The 20,427-nt window shown below is 44.5% G+C and overlaps 1 protein-coding gene across 3 annotated transcripts in view; it reads right to left on the bottom strand.

Annotated features, from left to right (window-relative positions):
- Positions 1-1,090: 1,090 nt before the first annotated feature.
- The window catches only part of LOC115766484 (ecdysone-induced protein 75B, isoforms C/D), a 53,020-nt gene continuing 33,683 nt past the window's right edge, over positions 1,091-20,427 (bottom strand). For 2 of the 3 annotated variants that reach the window (XM_030710456.1, XM_030710448.1), the window contains 3 exons: positions 20,233-20,377; positions 8,669-8,907; positions 1,091-3,781 (listed from right to left, as the gene is read on the bottom strand). In XM_030710456.1, the coding sequence (XP_030566316.1) occupies positions 1,313-3,781; positions 8,669-8,907; positions 20,233-20,377 (2,853 nt within the window). In that variant the 3' untranslated portion in view covers positions 1,091-1,312. Of the gene's footprint in view, positions 3,782-8,668; positions 8,908-10,972; positions 11,393-20,232; positions 20,378-20,427 lie in introns of those variants that run through there. The other variant, XM_030710457.1, reaches the window with a different exon arrangement.

Genomic DNA, 20,427 nt, shown 5'->3' with positions numbered 1-20,427 from the left:
TTTTTATATTTTAAATACGTTAATTTAACATTTAACTATGTACACAACAAATATGTTTAACGTTGGGTTTTTGCTGCTAAAACTCTTCAAGCATTTCTTTTAATTATTTTATTTTTTTTTGTTGTTTGATTTCATTTTTCATATATGTATAAGTATATGTATTTTTTGTTGGGGTTTTCTTCAGTTTTTTTTTTGTTTGTTTTGTTTTTAAAATTAGAAAACAATAAAGTTAAACGCTTATGATCTTAAACTTTTGTAATTCAAAAAAACTGAATTTTTAACTTAAATTTAGTTGAATTTCTCTCGCATGTTCTCATGTCAAAAAACAGCTTTTGTTAACGGAGATCGCAAAAAAAAAGTTCACACCATTTTTTTTTTATATTCTTTTGGGGCATTCAAAGAATTAGACAAAAAAATTGATTTAAATTTGCAGTTTTTTCAAAAAACATTTTTAAAAAGCAAGTAGTTGAACGCTTTGCTTGCCTACATAATAATAGTAATAATAATAATATAATAATAATAATAATAATAGTAATAATAATAATAGTAATAATAATAATAATAATTATAATTAAAATGTAAATATTATTTCAATAGTATGTACAACAATAGCTTAAAACTAAAAAAACAATTAAAAGAAGCATCGGAAAATTGAAAAGAAAAGAAAAGCAAAGACTTGCTTAGAAAATAGAAAATAGAAAACGTGTGACAAATCAATTTGAAAAGCATTTTGGCGACTGCAAAGGGAAACCTCTCGGAAAATATCATAATTTTCATTTGTGTGTGTGTCTGTTGTTGTTCTTCTTCTTCTCCTTATTGATGTTGTTGTTGTTGTTGCATTTGTTACTGCTAAAAATATATGGTTTATATGCATTGTTGCCTTTGCCCACATTTTAATACCTCGACGCAGCTGCGTCCAAATTTGTTTTTTTTTTTCATTTTTTTTTTTTTAGTTAATAACTTTTAGTTTAAACATTTAAATTGCATGCATTTTGAAACTTTGTACACTTGCTCATTGTTTTTGTTTTTGTTTTTTTTTTTGTTGTTTGTGAGTTTCTTTAAAGTTAAAATAATTTAATTAAATTTGTTTGTTTGTTGTTTTTTTTTTTATATTTTTTTGCTGGCTTTCTTTTTGTGGGATTTGTTGTTTTTTGCGCCGCATCAAATTACGTTTTCTTTTGTGTGGTCTCTCTGCCCCTTTTGCGGGTGGGGGTGGGGGGCAGGGGCGTGGCTGCTGCAGTGTTAAGGAAAGTTCGACCACGCCCCGCGCTTCAGTCTCTCAGCTCAGATCAGCTCAGTTCCGGAGCGACGCTTACGCCTCCAACATGACTTTGTGCACGGCCGGCACACCGCTGGGCGTGCTGCTGCTGCTGCTGCTGCTGCTGCTGGTGGTGGGCGGTGTGCCGCTGGGCGTGGCAGCAGAGACAGCCGGACTGCTAGCAGCGGTGACCGTCACATCGGCGGACAGTGTTGGATAACGCTGCACAGCATTGGCAGCAGCGACAAGCGCATGCAACTTACTTGGCGGCGGCGTCGGCGATTTCTTGGACAGATTCAGCGGCTGGGCAGGATCGGCAATGTCCACCTGCAGCTCGATCATGGGCGAGGCACGCGGCGGCGCTGCCACAATGCACGTAGACGTGGCCGCGCTCGAGGAGGCCGAATTGCTGCTGCTGCTGCTGGTCGAGTGCGGCGACTGGAAATACTGACAACTGCTGCCGCTGCTGCTGCTGTTGCTGGAGGTTGAGCTGGATGAGGAGCTGGAGCTGGAGCTGGAACTGCTGCCGTTGCTGTGCGGCGAGACGGACTGCTGTCGCTGCTGGCAGCTGGTGGTGGCCCAACGCGCCTGCTGCTGCTGCAGCTGCTGCTGGGGCGGCGGCGGCGGGGAGCTGGTCGAGGGTGAGGGGCAATGGCTGCTCGGACTGCGTCCGCCGCCCGTTGTGCTGCTGGCCGCTGTCGCCGGCTCGCGCATCAAATAGTTCTGTATGATGTCCGAGCGCTTCATCTGCTCGGGCGTCATGCGCGGCTCGGCCATCAGGGATTTGGCCAGGACCGAGTGTGTGCTGGCCATCGAGCCCAGCTGCTGCTGCTGTTGTTGTTGTTGTTGTTGCTGCTGCTGGCTGGGACTGCTGCGTGTCAGATGCATGTGCAGTTGGCTGTTGGCCGCCGCTGCAGATGCTGCTGTTGCTGCTCCTGCGCCGGCTGGTGGGGGCGTCTGCACCACACTGATGTGGGCGGAGTGGGGCGTGGGGCTCTGGCGCGGACTGTGCGCCGGCATGCTGGTCGAGCTGCTGGCATCGGCCTCGGCGGTCTCGAACTCACGATGACGCAGCGCCCGGAACTTTTTGTGCGGCTTGTAGGCCTCGTCCATCAGAGAGTTGGTATCGTAGAGCGGCGGCGCCTGGAGCACGCGCTTCAGCACCGGCATGTCCTCGACTATCTGGCGCTTCAGGTTGGCGCTGCTCGAGGGCTGGGGCGAGCGCACGGGCGACACGGAGACGCTCAGCTGGGCAACGCCCGCCGCTGTGGCCGCCTGGGCGGCATCGCTGCAGTCGAGGGCATCGTCGACGCTGGAGCGCGGACTGGAGCAGGAGCTGCTGCCGCCGGAGCTGACCGCCTTGCACTCGTTCTTCTCGTTGCCCGACTCAATGCCCGAGTCTGTGGGCGAGTCCAGCTTGCGGTAACGTGTGGCGCCCGAGGTCAGGTGATGGTGCAGCTGCGGATGCTGCTGATGGTGATTCACCTGCTGCTGCTGCTGTTGTTGCTGCTGGGGCTGGGGCTGTTGCTGGTGGCGGACAATGGGCGTGATTGTCAGACCGTTCTGGGTGAGATGCGCATGCGAGCCAACAATGTCCAGGTCGGCAGCACCAGAGTCCCCGCTAGAGCCGGAATTGGCGCGATTGCGCAGCGGACAGCCGCCGGAGAGCGTTGCGGCGAGCAGGGGCGCCGAGCTGGCCAGCGCCGAGGGCGCACTATGATGGGACTGGGGCGTTGTGGCGGCCTGTTGCTGCTGTTGCTGCGGCTGCTGCTGCTGTAGCTGGGTGCTGCTGGGTGTGACGTAGTCAAGGTCGGCCGACTCTGTGCTGGAGACGGAGCCCAGCGGGCTCTTGGCTGCCTCGACGTCCATGGCGTCCCAGCTGGCGGCAGGGCTCTTGCTGGCCGCATCGCCGTCCTCCATGCTCCACATCTGCTGGCGCAGCAGCTCCTTGTGCTCGGTGCGGAACACGACAAGCTTCTCGGTGTGCAGGGTGCTGAGAGTGCGCAGATCGGGCATTGTGTCGAGCAGCTTGGCCAGAAAGTCGGGCTGATCGGGTCGGTTCTGGGAGACAATGCACTGCAGACAGCCCTTCAGGCGGCTGTACATCTTCTCGATGAGCTCCAGGTTGCGCAGACCGGGACGATCCGGCGTGATCAGCACAATGGCGCAGAAGAGTCCGATCTCGGCGTCTGTCAGATTCATCGAGTTCATGCGCTCCGCAAAGTTGAACGTCGAGTCCACCAGGAAGCGGGCATTCGCTCCGTTCTGGATGGCATCGCGGCGCATCACCTGCCCGTTCAGGCAGATGATCGAGTTGATCGACGAGTCGAACATGCAAATTAGCCGCACGAACAGCGCGTCGAAGAGGCCCGCCTTCAGCAGCGTGAACTTGTCGTCCTGGGTGAGCAACTGGAAGCCGGGTATCATGCCCGCAAAGTCGATGACCCCGCGTATGACATGCGCGAAGCGCTGCGAGAACTCCTGCTCGGACTGCAGTTCGGGCGCGGGATTGAGCGGACAGGCCTTCAATGAAAGGAGAATAAAATGCGAGGGCTTAATTATGTGTTCCTTTTCAAGTCTTTACAAACTACAATTATATCGCCAAGATCCCATTGGTCTAAGTTGGCAGCTGGTTCAAATCCTAGGCGGGTGTGTCATATATTTAGCTCTTAGCCATATCCCATGCTTATTACAATAAAAATTTCACACTTTTTGCATAATGCTCAAGAGTTCGTTTTTGAAGGGTACAGGTTCAAATCCCACGCTTGTGTATGAATATGTGGATGAGCATGCAAGTGTATGGATGTGTATGAATGTGGATGAGTGTGGATGTTGTATTGTCCCGAGTTGATCATTTGTAATTAAATTTGATAGGGTGCGGGTTCAAATCCCACGATAGTGTATGAGTGTGCATGGATGAATGCATGAATGTGTATGAATGTGTAAAGATATTGTTGTATTGATGTTGTATTGTCCTGGGTTGATAATTTGTAATTATAAGGTATATAAGGTGCAGGTTCAAATATAAGGTGCAGGTTCAAATCCCTGGATATTATATGAGTGTATATGAATGTGTATGGATGTGTATGGGTGTGCATGAATGTGTATGGATTTTGAATCTTGGTGTATGGATCCTACAATAACTTTTTCCATTAACGATCTTAGAAAAGCACTAGCTTCAATAGCGAAGTGTTGCTATTTGGTGGGTGCTGGTTCAAATCCCCAAATAGTGAATGTATGAGTTTGTTTGTGTATAGATGTGCATGAATGTGTATAGATGCTGATGGGATATTGTATAGTCCTGGGTTGATGATTTGTAGTTAAATTTTAGAAGATGCTGGTTCAAATCTCAGGATAGTGTATAGAGGTGTATGAATGTGTATGGATGAGTATTGATGATGGTGTATGGCTGTTGCATTTCACTTTTTGAACATAAGTCATAATTTAAGGGGATAGGATATGGTTCCTATCTGGATTAACTTTTCACTTTTAAAACGTAGGAAAGCAAGCCGAACATTAATACCGAAACTATTTCGAGTTTAGGCTGTGTTTACTGTAGCATGCCCCCGTGGCTACTTAATTGCAAAGCATGCGGCAAGGCAAACTGTTGCATTTCCCACATCGTCATCGGCATTTTATAGGCACTATTCACGCGAAGGTCACCGAACCGCCTGGCCTCCACCTCCACCTCTACCTCCAACTGCAATCAATAATCATAACTATTAGTACTTCCGCACGCCCCCAGTCGCACACTCAGCCCCCCACAGCCACCCCTCGCACAGCCAACTCTTGCCCAACTGTCGTCAAACGTCGCATTTCCTCATACGTTCGCTGGAAGCTTTTTTATTACAAAAGCTCAGTCGACGTCAGCGAGCGCGCTAGTTAGTTTTTAGTTTCTAGGGGCGGTTCTGCGTCTCACGCTCCCGCGCGCCCTCGCTCTCTCGCTCCCTCGCTCTCTCGCTCACTCTCTCTCGCACTATCCAACTCTCTCGCATACTTTGACAATTCTGTGCTGTGTTCTGTTATTTTTTTTCCCCGTTGCTTTGTGCTTTCGTCGCCTGTCGCTGACATTAGCACCAAGGTCGACGAACCAGAGTTCAAGGTTCCGGCTAGTTGTTGTCGCTGTTATATATTTTTTTTCTATTCGCCTGCGCGTGTGCCGGCTGGGCTTTTAGATTGTCGTCGGTGCAGCGGGTGTGCGAGTGTGTGTGAGAGGGTTGGGCTGCGGGCTGAGGGATGTGGTGGGACGCGCTTACTGATTCTGACCCTATTGCTGCCGTTGTTCTGTCTATTGCAAACACTGTTCATGTTGTTTCGCTAGTTCGCTTTCCGGGTTTCGAATTACATGCACGCGCCAGACAAACGCGAACGTGTCAATCACAGGCGCCCCCTCCCACTCCCACTCCCACTCCCCCGCCAGATGTCATCTGGCAGCCTTGTTGCTCTTGATTCTTAATTTATAAATTATGTTTCATTTCACACACATTCGTACATATGTTTATGTATGTGTGTGTGTGTGTGTGTGTTTATAACTGTACAACAATCGTTCTGTTTCAACGAGCACACGTCGAAGACTTCCTCTGAATTTGTCTGATTAACCTTGAAAATTTCGCGCCCCAAAATGCCGGCCCATCCATAGTCGCCCCCTCCCCCTTCTCCGCACCAACACGATGTTGGCCTTCGCCAAGTGCAAGCAAAAGCAACAACAATATGCCGGCAACCGGCACAACAACAACGATAAGACATTTCTTTTCTATTTTCTGCACCTTTTGCCGGCACTTTGACGTCCGCGTCGGCGTCGGCATCGGCGTCGTTGTCGGCGTCGCCTTCGGATTTCGTATCATTTTATAAAAATATAATTCTTGTTGTATTTGCGTTTCATTTGCGCAAAAGCGGAAATAGTTTGCGAAATTACTAATTGCGTGTGAGTGTGTGTGTGTGTGTGTGTGTGTGTGTGTGTGTGTGGTCTCTTTATGACTACCCCCTTGCTGTTAGATCCCCCTTCATGTATGCTGCCCGTCATGCGTATCACAAGACCTTCAATTGAATTGAATTTTTGGCTGCCAAAATAATTCCTAGAATTCTTGTAGCTGATACAATCCCAAGTCTAATCAACAGTATAGAAATTGCTATATTATGGGTTTTGTATTTTGCAACCCTGGCACTTGCACTTGCTGCTGCGCTTCCGCCTTGTCTCATGTGCAGTCATAACTCAATAGAACTTTGCATAGAATGCGCGGCTGACGCTTCCTTATAAGCATTGCAATATACATATACATATTGCAATATAACCACCTGACTTATTCAAATGGACAGCGTCGTTGTTCTCGCCATCTCGCTCGCGCCCTCGCTCTTGGCACAGCCTCGCTTGCCAGCGCTTGCTCTCGCTCTCGCTCGCGCATTACAAATAACTAATAACGCTTGTTGTTGTGCTAATTGTTGTTGGCATTTTAGTTGTACGTTCTCTCTTTGGCGGCGCTTGTCGGAAAAAGTGCCGTTACCAGTCGTTGTGGCCTGCCTTTTGCATTCGCTTCCTCATGCTGATGACATTTACATTAACATTTGCGAGTGAACCGAGCCCCTCGTTGCCCGCCTGTGCCCAGCTCTATGCATATTTGTATAATTTTTATATGTATATTATTATGTAAGTATTATTGCTTACTCATATACATACATACATACGTAAGTAGTTCTATATATAATACCCATATCAACAACATGCATACATACATACATGGGAACATGCGCAAAAAAAAAGCAACACACAGGCACAACCATTTCATTCATTCCAAGGTTAAAAAATAACTCGCCACAAGGTCGTCTCGCGACTCGCATGCGAGCGTTCTAAGTGTGTGCGTGTCTGTGTGCATGTGTGTGTGTGCGTGTGATTATTCTACGCTGCAGACATGTGCAAATTATTCTTTTGGCAGCGACGCGTCTCTCTCACACTCCCTCTCCCTCTCCCTCTTACTCTCTCTCTCGCTGTCTGATCGTTTTTGCACTCTCTTTGGCTATGTAAAAAGCTCTTACATAGTTATTGCTGTCGCTGCCAGAGCCTTGCACTTGACTTTGACAATGGAAATTCTTTGTTTACTATCGCGCTCTCGGGCCGCGCACCTTATCGCACGCTCATTAACGCAACTGCCTGATAATTAGCCAAAAACAAATAGAAAGACGCGCACAACCCGCTTCCCACCCCCCTGCGTTTGATTATGTTAATGTTCAATTCGAATTTATTTAAACAGCCGCCAAATGTGCTTGACTATCTGAACACTTTCGCCCCTTCTATGCCATGCTCGCCATCTCTTTCCCACTCTCTTCGCAGTATGCATGTGTGTGTGTGTGTGTGTGTGTGTGTGTGTATGTGTGTGTGTGTGTGTGTGTGTGTGTGTGTGTGTGTGTGTGTGTATGTGTGTGTGTGTGTGGGGCTATTTTGTTCCATTAATAATGACGCTACGCTTGACCTTGAGCTTCGGAAATGTATTTTGTTATTGTCGGAACACGTTTCGCGTTTGGCTTAACGTAGCTTTTTGGTTTCCTTATCGTCCAGTTCGATAACGCTAGGGGCTTTGCCACAAATGTGGCGACTACACTTCAAAAAAATAAGTACCGCTTTGCTGGAAATAGACAGGCTACGCTCGTCACTGAGAAATTCCAGAACTAAGCAATTAGAATTCGGATATTCCCAGCCGTAATGCATCCCAGTTCTATCATTGATGGCCTTGCCGTATCTCTATGTATCTGTGCCTGTCTGTGTGAAGCCCCCGCACCTGAACAATGACGTCAGTTGTAAGCAGTTAGACAAACAGTTCAGCAGACCAACATTCGAATCGAGTCAATGACAGAATTTACAACCCATTTATCATTTGTTTGTCAGTCCGTCAGTCGCATTTGACATTGACAGCTTTTGGCCAAAGTCGAAAGAGCAGAAACAACAACAAACGTTTTAGGGCCATCAAGAACTTGACCCCAAAGCGCGACGCTTCAATGCCCCGATCTATGGCTATGGCTGTGGCTAACTCTGTCTCTGGCCATGCCGGAGGTGGAGGTCTTGCCGCATAGCAGAACAGAAAGACCGAGCGTGTGTGTGTGTGTGTGTGTGTGTAGACGCGTCTACGTGCGATGCCGTTGATTTCCTGGTTTAGAATCATGCAAACTGGTTCACCTTGGCGTATGAGTAACGCGCGCCAGCAACTAGCTTGTTGTTTATGTTGTTGTTGTTGTTGTTGTTGTTGATCTGTGCATGCCAATAAATGTGCCCCGGAAATGTGCTTGACACTCGCCTACGCGACAACCTTTTGCCACAATAGCTGCCTCTAAACTGAACTACACCCAACGCAATGGGATCGGGCAAGGGCTATTCTAATTGGATAATGTCCCAATTGGACTGAAAGATTGGCTTTCACTTACCAGCAAGGTTGGCATTGAGTACGATGGGCAGTCTCTGGCGCGCTGTCGCATCGCCGAGACCTTCTCCTTGGTGAACTCGCATGTCTCCAGATGGGCGCGCAGCACGGCGGCCAATAGGCGTGGCTGATCGTCCAATTCGGTGGCCAGGGCGCGCTGTTGGCCGCGATTCTGTGTGCTCTGCTGCATCGCGGCCAAAATGCGCGCCTTCTCTCGCTTGGGCACGCGACCAAAGCGCACAGCTGCAACGGGAAGAAAGAAGCAGAAAGGGGGCAAATTAATAACACGCACAGTTACAAGTCTTATATATATATAGGAGCTTATGTATTTAGGTGTCACACTTCGGCGAACAGGTGCAAGGAGCAGCTGTTGTTCTGTTTGTCACGCAGGAAGCGCTTGTCATACCTGTACAGAGAGCTCACTGTACAGGCGCTGGCCCTGTAATTTATGGCCAGCAACGCCCCTCACCCCGTGCCCCGCGCCCTGAGCTCTGGGCCCTGCGCTCGACAGACGCTGCCCTTCCAACTGGGTCATTGCCTGCGCTCAGCTGTCGTTCAACTCTTTTTTAATTTTTTGTGTTTTTTTTTTGGTTTCTGGACTCGTTCTTGACGCTTGCTACACTTTCTCTTTTTTCTTTTTCTTTTGTGAGTTTGTAGATTTTAATTTGCACTAACGAATTTGTATGTGGGTGAACTTTCACATTTCACCAAGCTAGCGCAGACACGTTTCTGGTCACGTTTCGCAGATCAGCGATCGGCGTTTGGCCCAGACTCTGGGCCAAAAAAGCTGTCAAAGTTGCAGCCGCTAATTGAGTGAAGTGTTTGAAGTGGGTTAAGCTGAGCTCAGCCCAGCATATGCAGACTTATCCATTTGTTCATAGGCCAAACTAACAAGCTTCTACTCTGTGCAGAAAGCAATTACAGTGGGCACTCGCTAATTAGAACTCTCAGAGATTGGCATCAAAATGCATATGCTAAGCAATTGTGCTTGATTAATAAATCATTTAAGCACATGAAAATACTTTCATCTATGTTAATAGTTAATTCAAAATTATTTTCATTTTTCTACATTTTTTCTAGAATTAGAATTACATTTTTAACATAAATTTGAATTGTTTTCTGATAAGAATCTAATTGCAGCGTTCCAATTAGCAAGCGCCCACTGTAAGCTGCGCTCTTTCTTTCAATCAATCTCTCTCTTAATCTCTCTGCTTCTTGTTAGACAGCAAATTGCCAGAGGCCTTAAGCTAATCATTAATCAAACTAATTTGAATACTTTGCCGTGTTTAGCTGAGATATTTAGGCCTGAAGTATTCATTTCCCAAAACAAATGCTGGCCAACTTTTCAATGTCAATGCAATTTCTACAATTTCACTCAGTTGCCGCAAATAACTGGCACACAACAACAACAACAACAACAACAACAAAATAGGTAACAAAAGTGAAACAGCAACAACAACAGCAGCAGCAGCAGCAGCAGCAACAGAGACCAAACGAGGCTTTGCAGATTTTTCACTACTTTTTCCACAGCAGCCGAGAAATCGCTTGACTGACTGACTGACTGACTGACTGAATGACTGAATGACTGAATGACCCAGTTGGCGGGCAGCGAAATTCAGGTCAAACGAAATGGAAAATGAACGCAGCTGCGACTGCGCGTAGAAATTGGAGCGAGCGAGCGCGCGCACAACTGAGCCAGCGACGTCTGCGCCAACAGCAGCAGCGACGCCTGCGTCTACTTTCGACGCTGCAAAGTTGGTCAAACACGAAGAGAGGCAGCAAAGCAATAGCAACGGCAGCTTTCGTTGTTTGCCGTTGTTTCTGTTTCTGTTGTAGTTGTTGTTGTTGTTGTTGTTGTTGCTTTTTAGAAAATAGCAAAAGTCGCACAAGTGGGCAACGCCGTCGCATGTCGACTGCGTCGCTGCCAGAGTTTCATTTCAAGTTTAAAGCTCTTCCGCGGCCGCACAAACAAAATAAATAAAAAAAAAAAAAACTATTATTGTGTGCGTTTAGAAACGAGGTCAACACTTCAATGGCGCTTAAAGAGTTAGTTGCTGTTGCTTGACAGCGCAGTAAAAAAGAACAAGCACAACAAAATGTAAACAAAACAAAATCAAATCTGTTGCGTGCGCATGTAAAAAGTGCTTATTATTACACATATTCAAGCATGCACTGGCTAGCTGCTGGGCTGCTCATAACTGCATTTGCTGTTGTTGTGCTCTGCGCCGGCCAATCGAAAGCGACCCGACGACCCAGTCGGACCTGGAGTTTCGAGTCAGTTCTTTGTGAGCTGATTTTGTCAACTTACGCGCATTGTGATAGTTGACGTTGCCTTTGAGTATGCCTTTCAATATTGGTAGTTCTTCGCCCATTTTAATATGTGTTTTGTTTTGTGTTGGGGCTTGTTTAATTTGACTTGGTTATGCTCTGGGCTTGTTGCATTCACAGAGTTGGCACACACCCACTGAGAGATTCAAGATTCACGTTTTGCTGCACACTGGGGCGCATTTAAATTAGGTTTGGAATATTCATTAAATTTGCTTTTGGTTTCTTTTGGCACACACAATTTATGTTTTTGTTAAACTTTGGTTAAGTATTTCTTTTTGGGGTAACTGATTTTGTTTATTTATATTCTTTCAACTTTCAACTTGTAGCTCAGGTGCTCCACAGGTAATTGCAAAAATATTTCTGTTTCCTTCGCTTGATTTGTTTTGTAAAATTTAATTTTTAAATATTTTCACTTAATATTTTCTAAACATACACGTATATAATATTTTCTTTTTCTTTTTCTTTAATCAATGCAGGAACTTTCTTTGCTTTGTTTTTTTATTTTTATTTTTTTAAGATTTAACTTTTGTTTTAAATATTTAGTTGTAAGAATAATTTTTGGAATTTCTTTTGCTGAACTTTGTAGTTGCAGAATTGATTTATATATTTTGAATTTGTGGTTTGAACTTCTTTTGTTTTACCGCGTAATCCAACAAACGTGTTTCGGGTGGAAACTGGGACTGGAACTTGAGATTTGAGACAGGTCGACTTTTCTTCACGTTAACAGAGTTGCATATTAGGAATTATATTTGCAATATGCATATTTGTTTAATTTAATTGAATTAAATTAGTTGTAATTGTTTAAGAGACGGTTAGAAGAACGTTCAAATACACATAAATCGTGGTAGAGTGTATTTTGGATTTTATTGAAATAATTCGCTAACATGACAAAACTCGACAAGGTCTCGAACGCGACTAACTGTAAAAAGCAAAGCACGTTACGAATATACCCAAAGGTAGCTGCGAGACTGAGACCGAGACTGAGTCGAGTCGAGCAACAACAGAAACAGAAACGGAAAAGGCAACTGAAAAAGCCGCCACCGTTCACAGCACAAAAAAGCGGTAGAGCCAACGACCAACGCAAAGTTCCAAAGAGAGCTGACTCAGAGAGTGAGTGAGAGCGAACGAACGCGCGCAAGAGAGCGTTGACAAAGCTCAGTGAGTAATTGGAAGGGGCCAACAAACCAGAAAACAACTGCGTCGAGCGTCAAATTCTGATAAGAACCCACGGGTTAGGCATAGAACCAAATGAGTTTAATTATAGTGAAACAATTGCTTTGTTTATAACTAACATTTAAGATATTTGTTAAAAATATTGTAATTGTTAAATTAAACTCTTTAAGTTGCAATTTCTAATTGACAAACTTCGAATTTGTATACTAAGCACACAAGCTGTAGCATAGTTGCAAGTTCAAGAACTGATAAGCTTCAAGCGCTGATAAGCTTGCAACAAGCTCTCAAGCAGCGCTTTATCATTATCTCAACATCTAGCGCAAAACGAAAGTTCAATGCTCGTGGCGCCAAAAACAAACAACAAGAAAATAAGAGCACGTTGCAACTTTCGCGCTCTTTGGCGCATGCTCTCTTGCGTGCGCTCTTAATGCTGCAAAGCTTTTCAACACACTGTGTTGAGTTTGCCGCAACTTAAGAGAGCGCCCAAAGAAGCTTTGGCGAGCTTTTTGCAACAATTTGTAGCATTTTTCTGTGGATGGCGCCAAGAAACGGATCACGCATACGCCCGGCATGACAGCGGCTGCGGCGACATGAAGTCAGCTCCCATTTCATTTGAAGGCAGCTTTGTAATGAGATTTGTTTGACGAGCCGTTAAAATACAATTTTTTGTCATTTACGTGTTTACGTTCGCTTAATTTATGACTACGCTGGCCCCAGCGTCTGCGTGCGAGATAGAGACGGAGACGAAGACAGAGAGAGATAGACATATGTAAATACAATGCAAATCGGAATTGCGGCTAGTGCATGGAGTCACGTAGCCAACGTGTGGCAGGAGCTATGTCAGGGACAGTTGCTGCAGTTGCTGCAGTTGCTCCGGATGATTCATGGCGATGCATTCAATCAAAATTAAAAACAAACTCTTGATTTATTGAGGGCAACTTTGTGGCTGAGTCAGATATTTGAGTCATTTGATTATTCAAATTGAATGCAAACTAATGCGGCGGAAGCAACAGTTCAGCGTATTTCGCACGTTGTAAAGAAACCACTAGAGCAAGAAGAGGAAGCACAAGAAGGAGCCATAACACAGCAGCAGCAACAACAACAACAACAACAACAACATTGACAAACAGACGGTCGTTGAACTCAGGCTTCGAAATGAGGCCAAAAAAACAAACAATGACGACAACGCAAACCAAACAAAAAACCAACAAAAGACAACAAAATAATTTAATAATATAAGCGAAACGAAGCGACGCTTTATTATGTTCAAGTTGTTGTCGTTGTTGTTGTTGTTGTTCTTGTTGTTGTTGTTGTTGTTGTTGTTGCACGTCATTGCCTCACATTTGGCACGCACATTTCTCGCTACGAAAGTAAAAGTGAAAGTTGCGCCGCATTTTGGGTAGAAATTTTCGTGCGTGTTGGAGAAGTGTTGGACACCGTGTTGGTTGGGCCAGTGTTGTGTAGGGCAAAGCAGTGTTGGGCTATTGCGCAAGAGCGACGCGGCGCAAAAACTGGAATATTCGACCAAGATTTTGGCCAAATAAAACGCTTAAAGAAAGTATCTAAAAGGCCACTGATAGATGTTAATGTAAAGCCACCTTTTGGTATAAATGAAAATAAGCGAGTCTTATTCTTGGTCACAGTTTTCACTGTTACCATTGTTACCATTCGAAAAGCCGTCGACTGTGCCATAATAATAGCGCATAATATTTTTCAACAATTAAAAGCCAATTAACAAGTCTTCAACAACATTTCACTTTCACTTGGCGGGACTCGAGTTCGGCTCTAACCTCAATTTGTGCTGACAGTTTGACAGCCGCAAGCCCAAGCCCCCCCCCCCCCCCCCTCCCACTGGTTCGGCTTGCATGGGCTTTCTCTAATGAGAAATTGAGTAGCAATTGTTTGCATTGTTATTGTTATTATTGTTGTTATTATTTATATGTCATGCTAGTGTTATGGGCCCGAGACTTCCCGTATTACGGCGAGGCGCTAATTGTCAGTCGAGTTGTTAAGCAAACAAAAACTAAGGCAATAAAAAACATAAATAAAAAGAAAGAAACAACAACAACAACAACATTTTGTTTATGTTTTCTCTGGGCTTTGCTGAGCCAAACAACAACAACAACAAGAGTTCAATGCACCGAACGAAACGTCGAGAAGCGGCAGACGAAGCAGCAGGGGATGGGGCAGAGAGCGGGTTATAGGTGGGAGGGGGGCAGGGTGAGGTAGGCCTACTTTCGTTTGTTAGTTGGGTGATTCACAGTAATGCGTCGATTTACGTAAAATCAAATAAGCGACACAATTGCCATTGTTGTTGTTGTTGTTGCCGTTGTTGTTGTTGTTGTTGTTGTTGTAGCTGCTTGCGTAAGTTGTTTACAAAATGATCGAAAAGCGCAGAAAGAGACACACAAAAAGAGACGCCGAAAAAAAGCCAGCGGGCGTAGAAAGAAGAAATTCAACGAAATGTAATAAAAACAAAACACAGCAAATGGCAGAGGGCGGGAGAGAGGGGAGAGGGAGAAGTGGCGTGAAGCAATGTGTAGAAATACATAATAACAAGCGCAATAAAGACATCATGAGTTTGTTTTGAAGTTTCCTGAAATTTCGTGGAAGTGCGAGCGCGACAAAAGAAAGCTCTGTTTGCAAAGAGATCGCCTGAACAGTTAAAGCATATGCATATGCATATGTATGTGTATGTGTATGTGTATGTGTATGTGTATGTGTATGTGTATGTGTATGTGTGCATGTATTTTTGATTTTGTGGGTCACACACACAAAGCCCAGCAATGCTGAGGAGGTCAGACCGCGAAGGCAGCGACGAGGGCGACGCTCAATAACACATACACACATTGTAGGGTAGGGGGGGACCCTGTGCCATATTACAATTATTAATTTCAGATCGCACGAAAAGGTCACGCTCGACACATGCACACATACATACATACAGGCATATACATATGTGTATTCTTGTATTTTCATCAATAAAACAAAGGCAAAGTCAAACAAAAGCTGCTTGTTTTTTGCATATCATTTTTTGAATGCAATATGTTTTTCGCTGCGGCCACGCAATTTATACGCAGTCTTGACTGGATTAAGGTGAGGCTACAAGTAAATATTTAAATACTTGTAAAAAATGGTACAACAAAAATAAATATGTTATAGTATATGAACGCATACAACAAATGCACCAAGGGAATGTCAGCGGCGAGCGGACCTCGCATTTTGTTTTTCTCATTTTTTTTTGTTTTTTTGATTTTGCTGCTCATAATTATTTTCAAATAAATGCGCGCCAAGGCAACCGCCAATTGCAATTGCAGCTCGCGAACTCGAACGCTGCGCTGCGACTGAGGCGAATGACCGTGCCTGACCCAAATAAAAGTCGCTGCACTCGCCAACAAAGGCGACAAATGCCTGCTCGCTCTCTCGCTCACTCGCTAGCTCGTTGACGTCGACGTCGTCATCGTGCAAAAACAAAATTGCAGCAAGAAAAAGCGCAGCGCGCAGTCAAAATGAGGCCGAGTGCAATGAACAGCATTCAGCACACACACAAGAGAGCACACAACGTGTGTGTGTGTGTGTGCACGCAAGAGAGCCAGAGAGTGGGAGAGCCTATGCAAATGCAGTGCTGCTCAGCTGCTGCTGCTGTTGCTGCTGCAGTCGAACAAGTTGCGACGCTGTCGCTAATGTTGCAATGCGAAACCTTCGAGAAATTTTACAAGAGTCGTTGAACTCGCCATGTGTCGGTCGTTTAACTGTGCCCCAAAACGGCAGCAACGCCGGCGTCGCTGTCGTCGACATCACAGGCATTGCAGCAATGTTGGCTGTGGCTCGGCTCCACTTGGAGCTTGAAACTAGTTTGACGCCGAGGCATTGAAAAAGCGAAAGTACATTTTTCTGCCGCCCGTCGCTCGTGTGATTGTGTGTGTGTGCGTGTGTGTGTGTGTGTGTGGCGCTCGTCTCGTTCGTGCTCGTGGGACTGGCGGTGGCTGCTCTTTCGTTTGGCGCTCGCTGGACGTTCGTTCGCCGAGGTAAATGAACCTTTTGAAGGTTCATCTTGCGTAGTAGGCAACGTCGAAGTCGACCGCGACGCCAGCGTCGCGGTGTAAAACAAGTTTGTTACGTTTTGTGCAGTCGCTGATTTTGACTGCCTTGTTTTGCGCTCTTTCCTTTGCAATTTCACCGTTAAACCAAAGGCAGGTGAAGCGCACACGACGCACGACTTTATGTAACACAGCCAGGGACAGAGACAGACAGACAGACAGTCGGATAGTCGGACAGTGGGACAGAAAGAGAGAGAAAGAGCAAGCAAACTTGTCGCCGTTCATTTAATTGTTGATGATGCGTGTCACGCGTAAAATGATTTCACTGATGACAAGAAACAAAAGTAAATTGTATAATAAGTAAACCAAAAAATTGTGTGCGACAACTCTTATGCATGCGCATATGCGTTTCAATAGCGCAACGTTTGGTTAACCTTCCAGCTAGAGCTCGCACCTTAGAAACCCACAACGGCACAACGAATCGAATTGCATTGAGAGCGAACCTCGCCCACATTCATTTATTGCACTCGCCACTATCATCATTATCATCAGCTTCATTATCATTGGCTTCATTATCATTAAGCTAATGATTGGCTAGTTGTACTTGAAGCTTTGACCCCAGCATTTGAGCTCAGCCTGGGCTCCCAGGGGTCCGGTCACCCGCACAGAAACCCAGCCAGACTTCAAATCCAATGCAACCCCCGGGGGCGAAACACTTTTATTGTCATATTGTACATTTTGTTTGGTAGCCTCCAATATTATTTTAGTCAACACCTCGCCTTGCACGTATGTGTGTGTGTGTGTGAGTGTGTGTGTAGCACTGGCATTTTAATGTATTTGTAATTGACCTGAATAAAGTTCAAAACACTCGCAGCGGCAGCAACGATGACGGCAAGGCGAAATCTACATGTGTGTGCATGTCTCTGTCTGTCTGTCTGTGTGTGTGTGTGTGTGTGTGTGTGTGTGTATGTGTGTGTATGTGTGTAGCCTCAAAATAATAATGATTGCGACAACAACAAAAACGTCACTGAGTTGCCTATTGCTTGTAGCTGTTGTTCATGTGCACACATACACACACTCACACACACACATGCATACACTTATACGTAACTATAATAAAAATAATAATACAAAAAATATATGTGCTTTCGATAATTGACAATTGTCTGATTATTTTTTTATGTGCTTTGCCTTAACAACAAAGATAATTGTTAGCCATTTGTTGTTGTTGTTGTTGAGATACACGAATATTCATTTGAATTTAATTTTTGTGTGTTTTTAATTGTTTGCTCAGCTTTGGCCAATTCGAGTCGAATACTTCTTGAAATTGCAAAGCTTTTGCCAAAATCAAAACTGTAAAACAGCTGGCATATTGCACGCGCGCTCTCCCTCTCTCTCTCTCTCCCTCTCTCTCTCTCTCTCCCGCTCTCTCTGTCTTGCAATACCCTGCTTAAGATCTCACACTGAGCCTGTTTGATTTGAGTGCATATTTACTTTCAATTTACTTAGCCTCGCGCTAATTTAAGTTCATTTTAATTAAAAGCCACATGCTACTTGTGTGCTGCATATGAAAACTAATAAAAATCTTTAAGAAAATAAAATAAATAACTGCAAATATTTCTATGCCTGTTCCGCGACAACTACAAATTCAAACAATTCAAAATAATAAAAATAAACCAAATGCAAAATGAACGAATAAAATGAGTAAAAAAAAAGCTTGTTTACTATCAAGCGCACTTACACACACACACACACACACACACACACACACGCGCGCACACTCTCAAGCACCTTCACTGTTGCTGCTCAGCTGCTGCGTCGCTGCTTTGGGTGACCCAGTTTCGTCGGTCAATGAACTGAGCGCTGCTGTCGAGGCTGAATGCTTTGTGGGGGAGAGAGAGAGAGAGAGAGAGAGCGCGCGAGAGAAAGGGAGTGCGCGGGCAGCGGCTGTCGCCTGGTTCGTGTTTGTTGCTGTTGCTTTTATTTTTTTGGGGGGCCTCTATCCATGGGTGAGTGTCTGTTAGTGTGTGTGTGAGTGTGTGCGTGTATGCGCTAAATTTCGGTTTCGTTTTCATTTTGACGGCGCGTCTTGCGTTTATTTTCGTATCTTTGCAATAGGCAAAGCCAAACAAAATGGCGCCTAATAATATTACTACACACGAAAAGAAATTATGAAAGCCGTAAAAAGAAAGTGTTTCGAAATGGCCAAATGGATAAGTGAAAGTCTTGCATATTATGCGCTGTGCATAATGCAGATGCGTTAAATAAAACACTAAAATTATCAATTTTCGGCTTCCACAATTTCTAGGTCAGTGCTTGTTTTCAAAAGTAACTGTAAATATTTCGACAACAGCCCACATATGCATGCATGCATGTGTGTGTGTGTATAAATTTAATTTTCCTTGAAAGATAAGGCAAGCGAGGGCAGCGCTGTCGACGCCAGCGGCGACTGCGCTTAAATAGCACACGGTCATTTTTATTATAAACAATTCGAAATTTGTTCGTAGCTGTTGCCGAGTTTGAGTTCGCTGATGTTTATTTTCATGGCAGTCGCACCGTATCTTTTTTTTTTTTAGTTTTAGTTTTTTATTGAGATTTTTGGCATTAGTGCCGTGTAGAACTAGTTCAAGGATTTGCCAATTTCTAAATAGTAGTATAATCAATAGTTTATTAGTCTGTGTTAGCTGTCAGTAGTGTTTTTTTTTAAATATATATTTATACTACAGTGGAAAAGGTATTCAAGAGCAGTACAAAAATATTAAAAAAATATATATGTATATACATATTCTTATTAACATTATTTACGCGTGCTTAGCCCCAACCCTGCATTTTCGTTTCTCCCTATTGTCCAGCACGCGCCCCATCACAAAAGAAAACAACAAAAAGAAAGAAAAAAAAACAAAATCCAATTCATCAATTACAACATAACTTGTACAAGTAGCATAACAACAGCAGCAACAACAACAGCAGCTACTACAATATTATTAGGCACAGGCTGCGTCTGCGTGCTGCCTACAAAACAGCTACAGCGACGACTGAGCAGCTCTCTCTCTCTTTCTCACACACATGCAGGCAGCATGAACCACTTTCGTTTTCGACAGCAACATGGCCGCCATTATATGTAGAAAGAAGAAGAGCTCAACGGCGGACTGGCAAAAGTCAATGAACGTGTACGTGTGTGTGTGTGCGTTTGTGTGAGTTATTTCTCTTTATATTTTGTTGTTGTATTTTTATATGCATTTATATTGCCTGCTTTCATAATCGATATGGACGTCGCGGCATTTCCTGTACAATTTTCCGGGCTTGCGCCTAATTTAAACAAATTATTACAAAATTTAATAAAAGCAAATGCTTCAGGCGTAACACAATAATGAGTAATTGTGACAGTGTGTGAGAGCACAATAGCAGGAGAGCGGGAGAGAGGCCTGTGTTGTAGGCATGGCCTCGCTGCCTTTATGAATTTAGGTTAAGTGCGTTCATTCAACTTTTAACACAATTTCGAAATGGCGCACAGTTGCTGTTGTTGTTCTTGTTGTTGCTGCTGCTGCTGCTCCCATTTATCATGCGGGTGTTGGAAATTTGTTTAAACAAAATTTACATATAGTTTGCGCTTGTATGTGTTTGTGCGTGTGCATTTTCAGGGCAGGCTGCTAACAACTTTTACTTTGCCGTGAAATCGCGCGCGCTACACAAATGTTGCAACACACACACACACACACACACACACACACACACACACACACACATATGCAAGCACACCCAGCCAACTAAAATTTCGTTCATGGCTGGTCAATGAACTCAACGACTATCGGCTGTCGCGCTCGTCTTTCGTTGTGTGTCGTTCGTTAGGTTTCGTTATGCTTCGGTTTTTAGCCTAATAGCTGTTGGTTTTGTTTTTTTTTTTTTGTTTTTTCTTTTGCTTATTTATTGTGCTTGAGCTTGACTCGCTGGCGCACAAATATGCGTGTATAAGAGCGCGCGAGGATACGATTAGAAGAGTTAAGCATTATCAAAATGGGCTACTCACCATCACGACTCATGCCAACGGCAATGCACTTTTTCAGGCGACAATATTGACAGCGATTGCGATTGATACGCAAAATGCTGCACTGTTGATTCTTGGTGCATGGGCGATATTGGATCTTTTGCTGTATGGAGCGTCGGAAGAAACCCTGCAACGAAATAAGTCAAATATTTGCAATTTAATAATTTAGCATTAATA

Source organism: Drosophila novamexicana, unplaced genomic scaffold (assembly GCF_003285875.2).
Source record: "Drosophila novamexicana strain 15010-1031.04,08,12 unplaced genomic scaffold, DnovRS2.1 tig00000009-arrow-pilon, whole genome shotgun sequence".
Taxonomy (NCBI): Eukaryota; Metazoa; Arthropoda; class Insecta; order Diptera; family Drosophilidae; genus Drosophila; species Drosophila novamexicana.
Note: the sequence above shows the minus strand (reverse complement) of the source record. Positions and strands in the feature narration are given on the sequence as shown.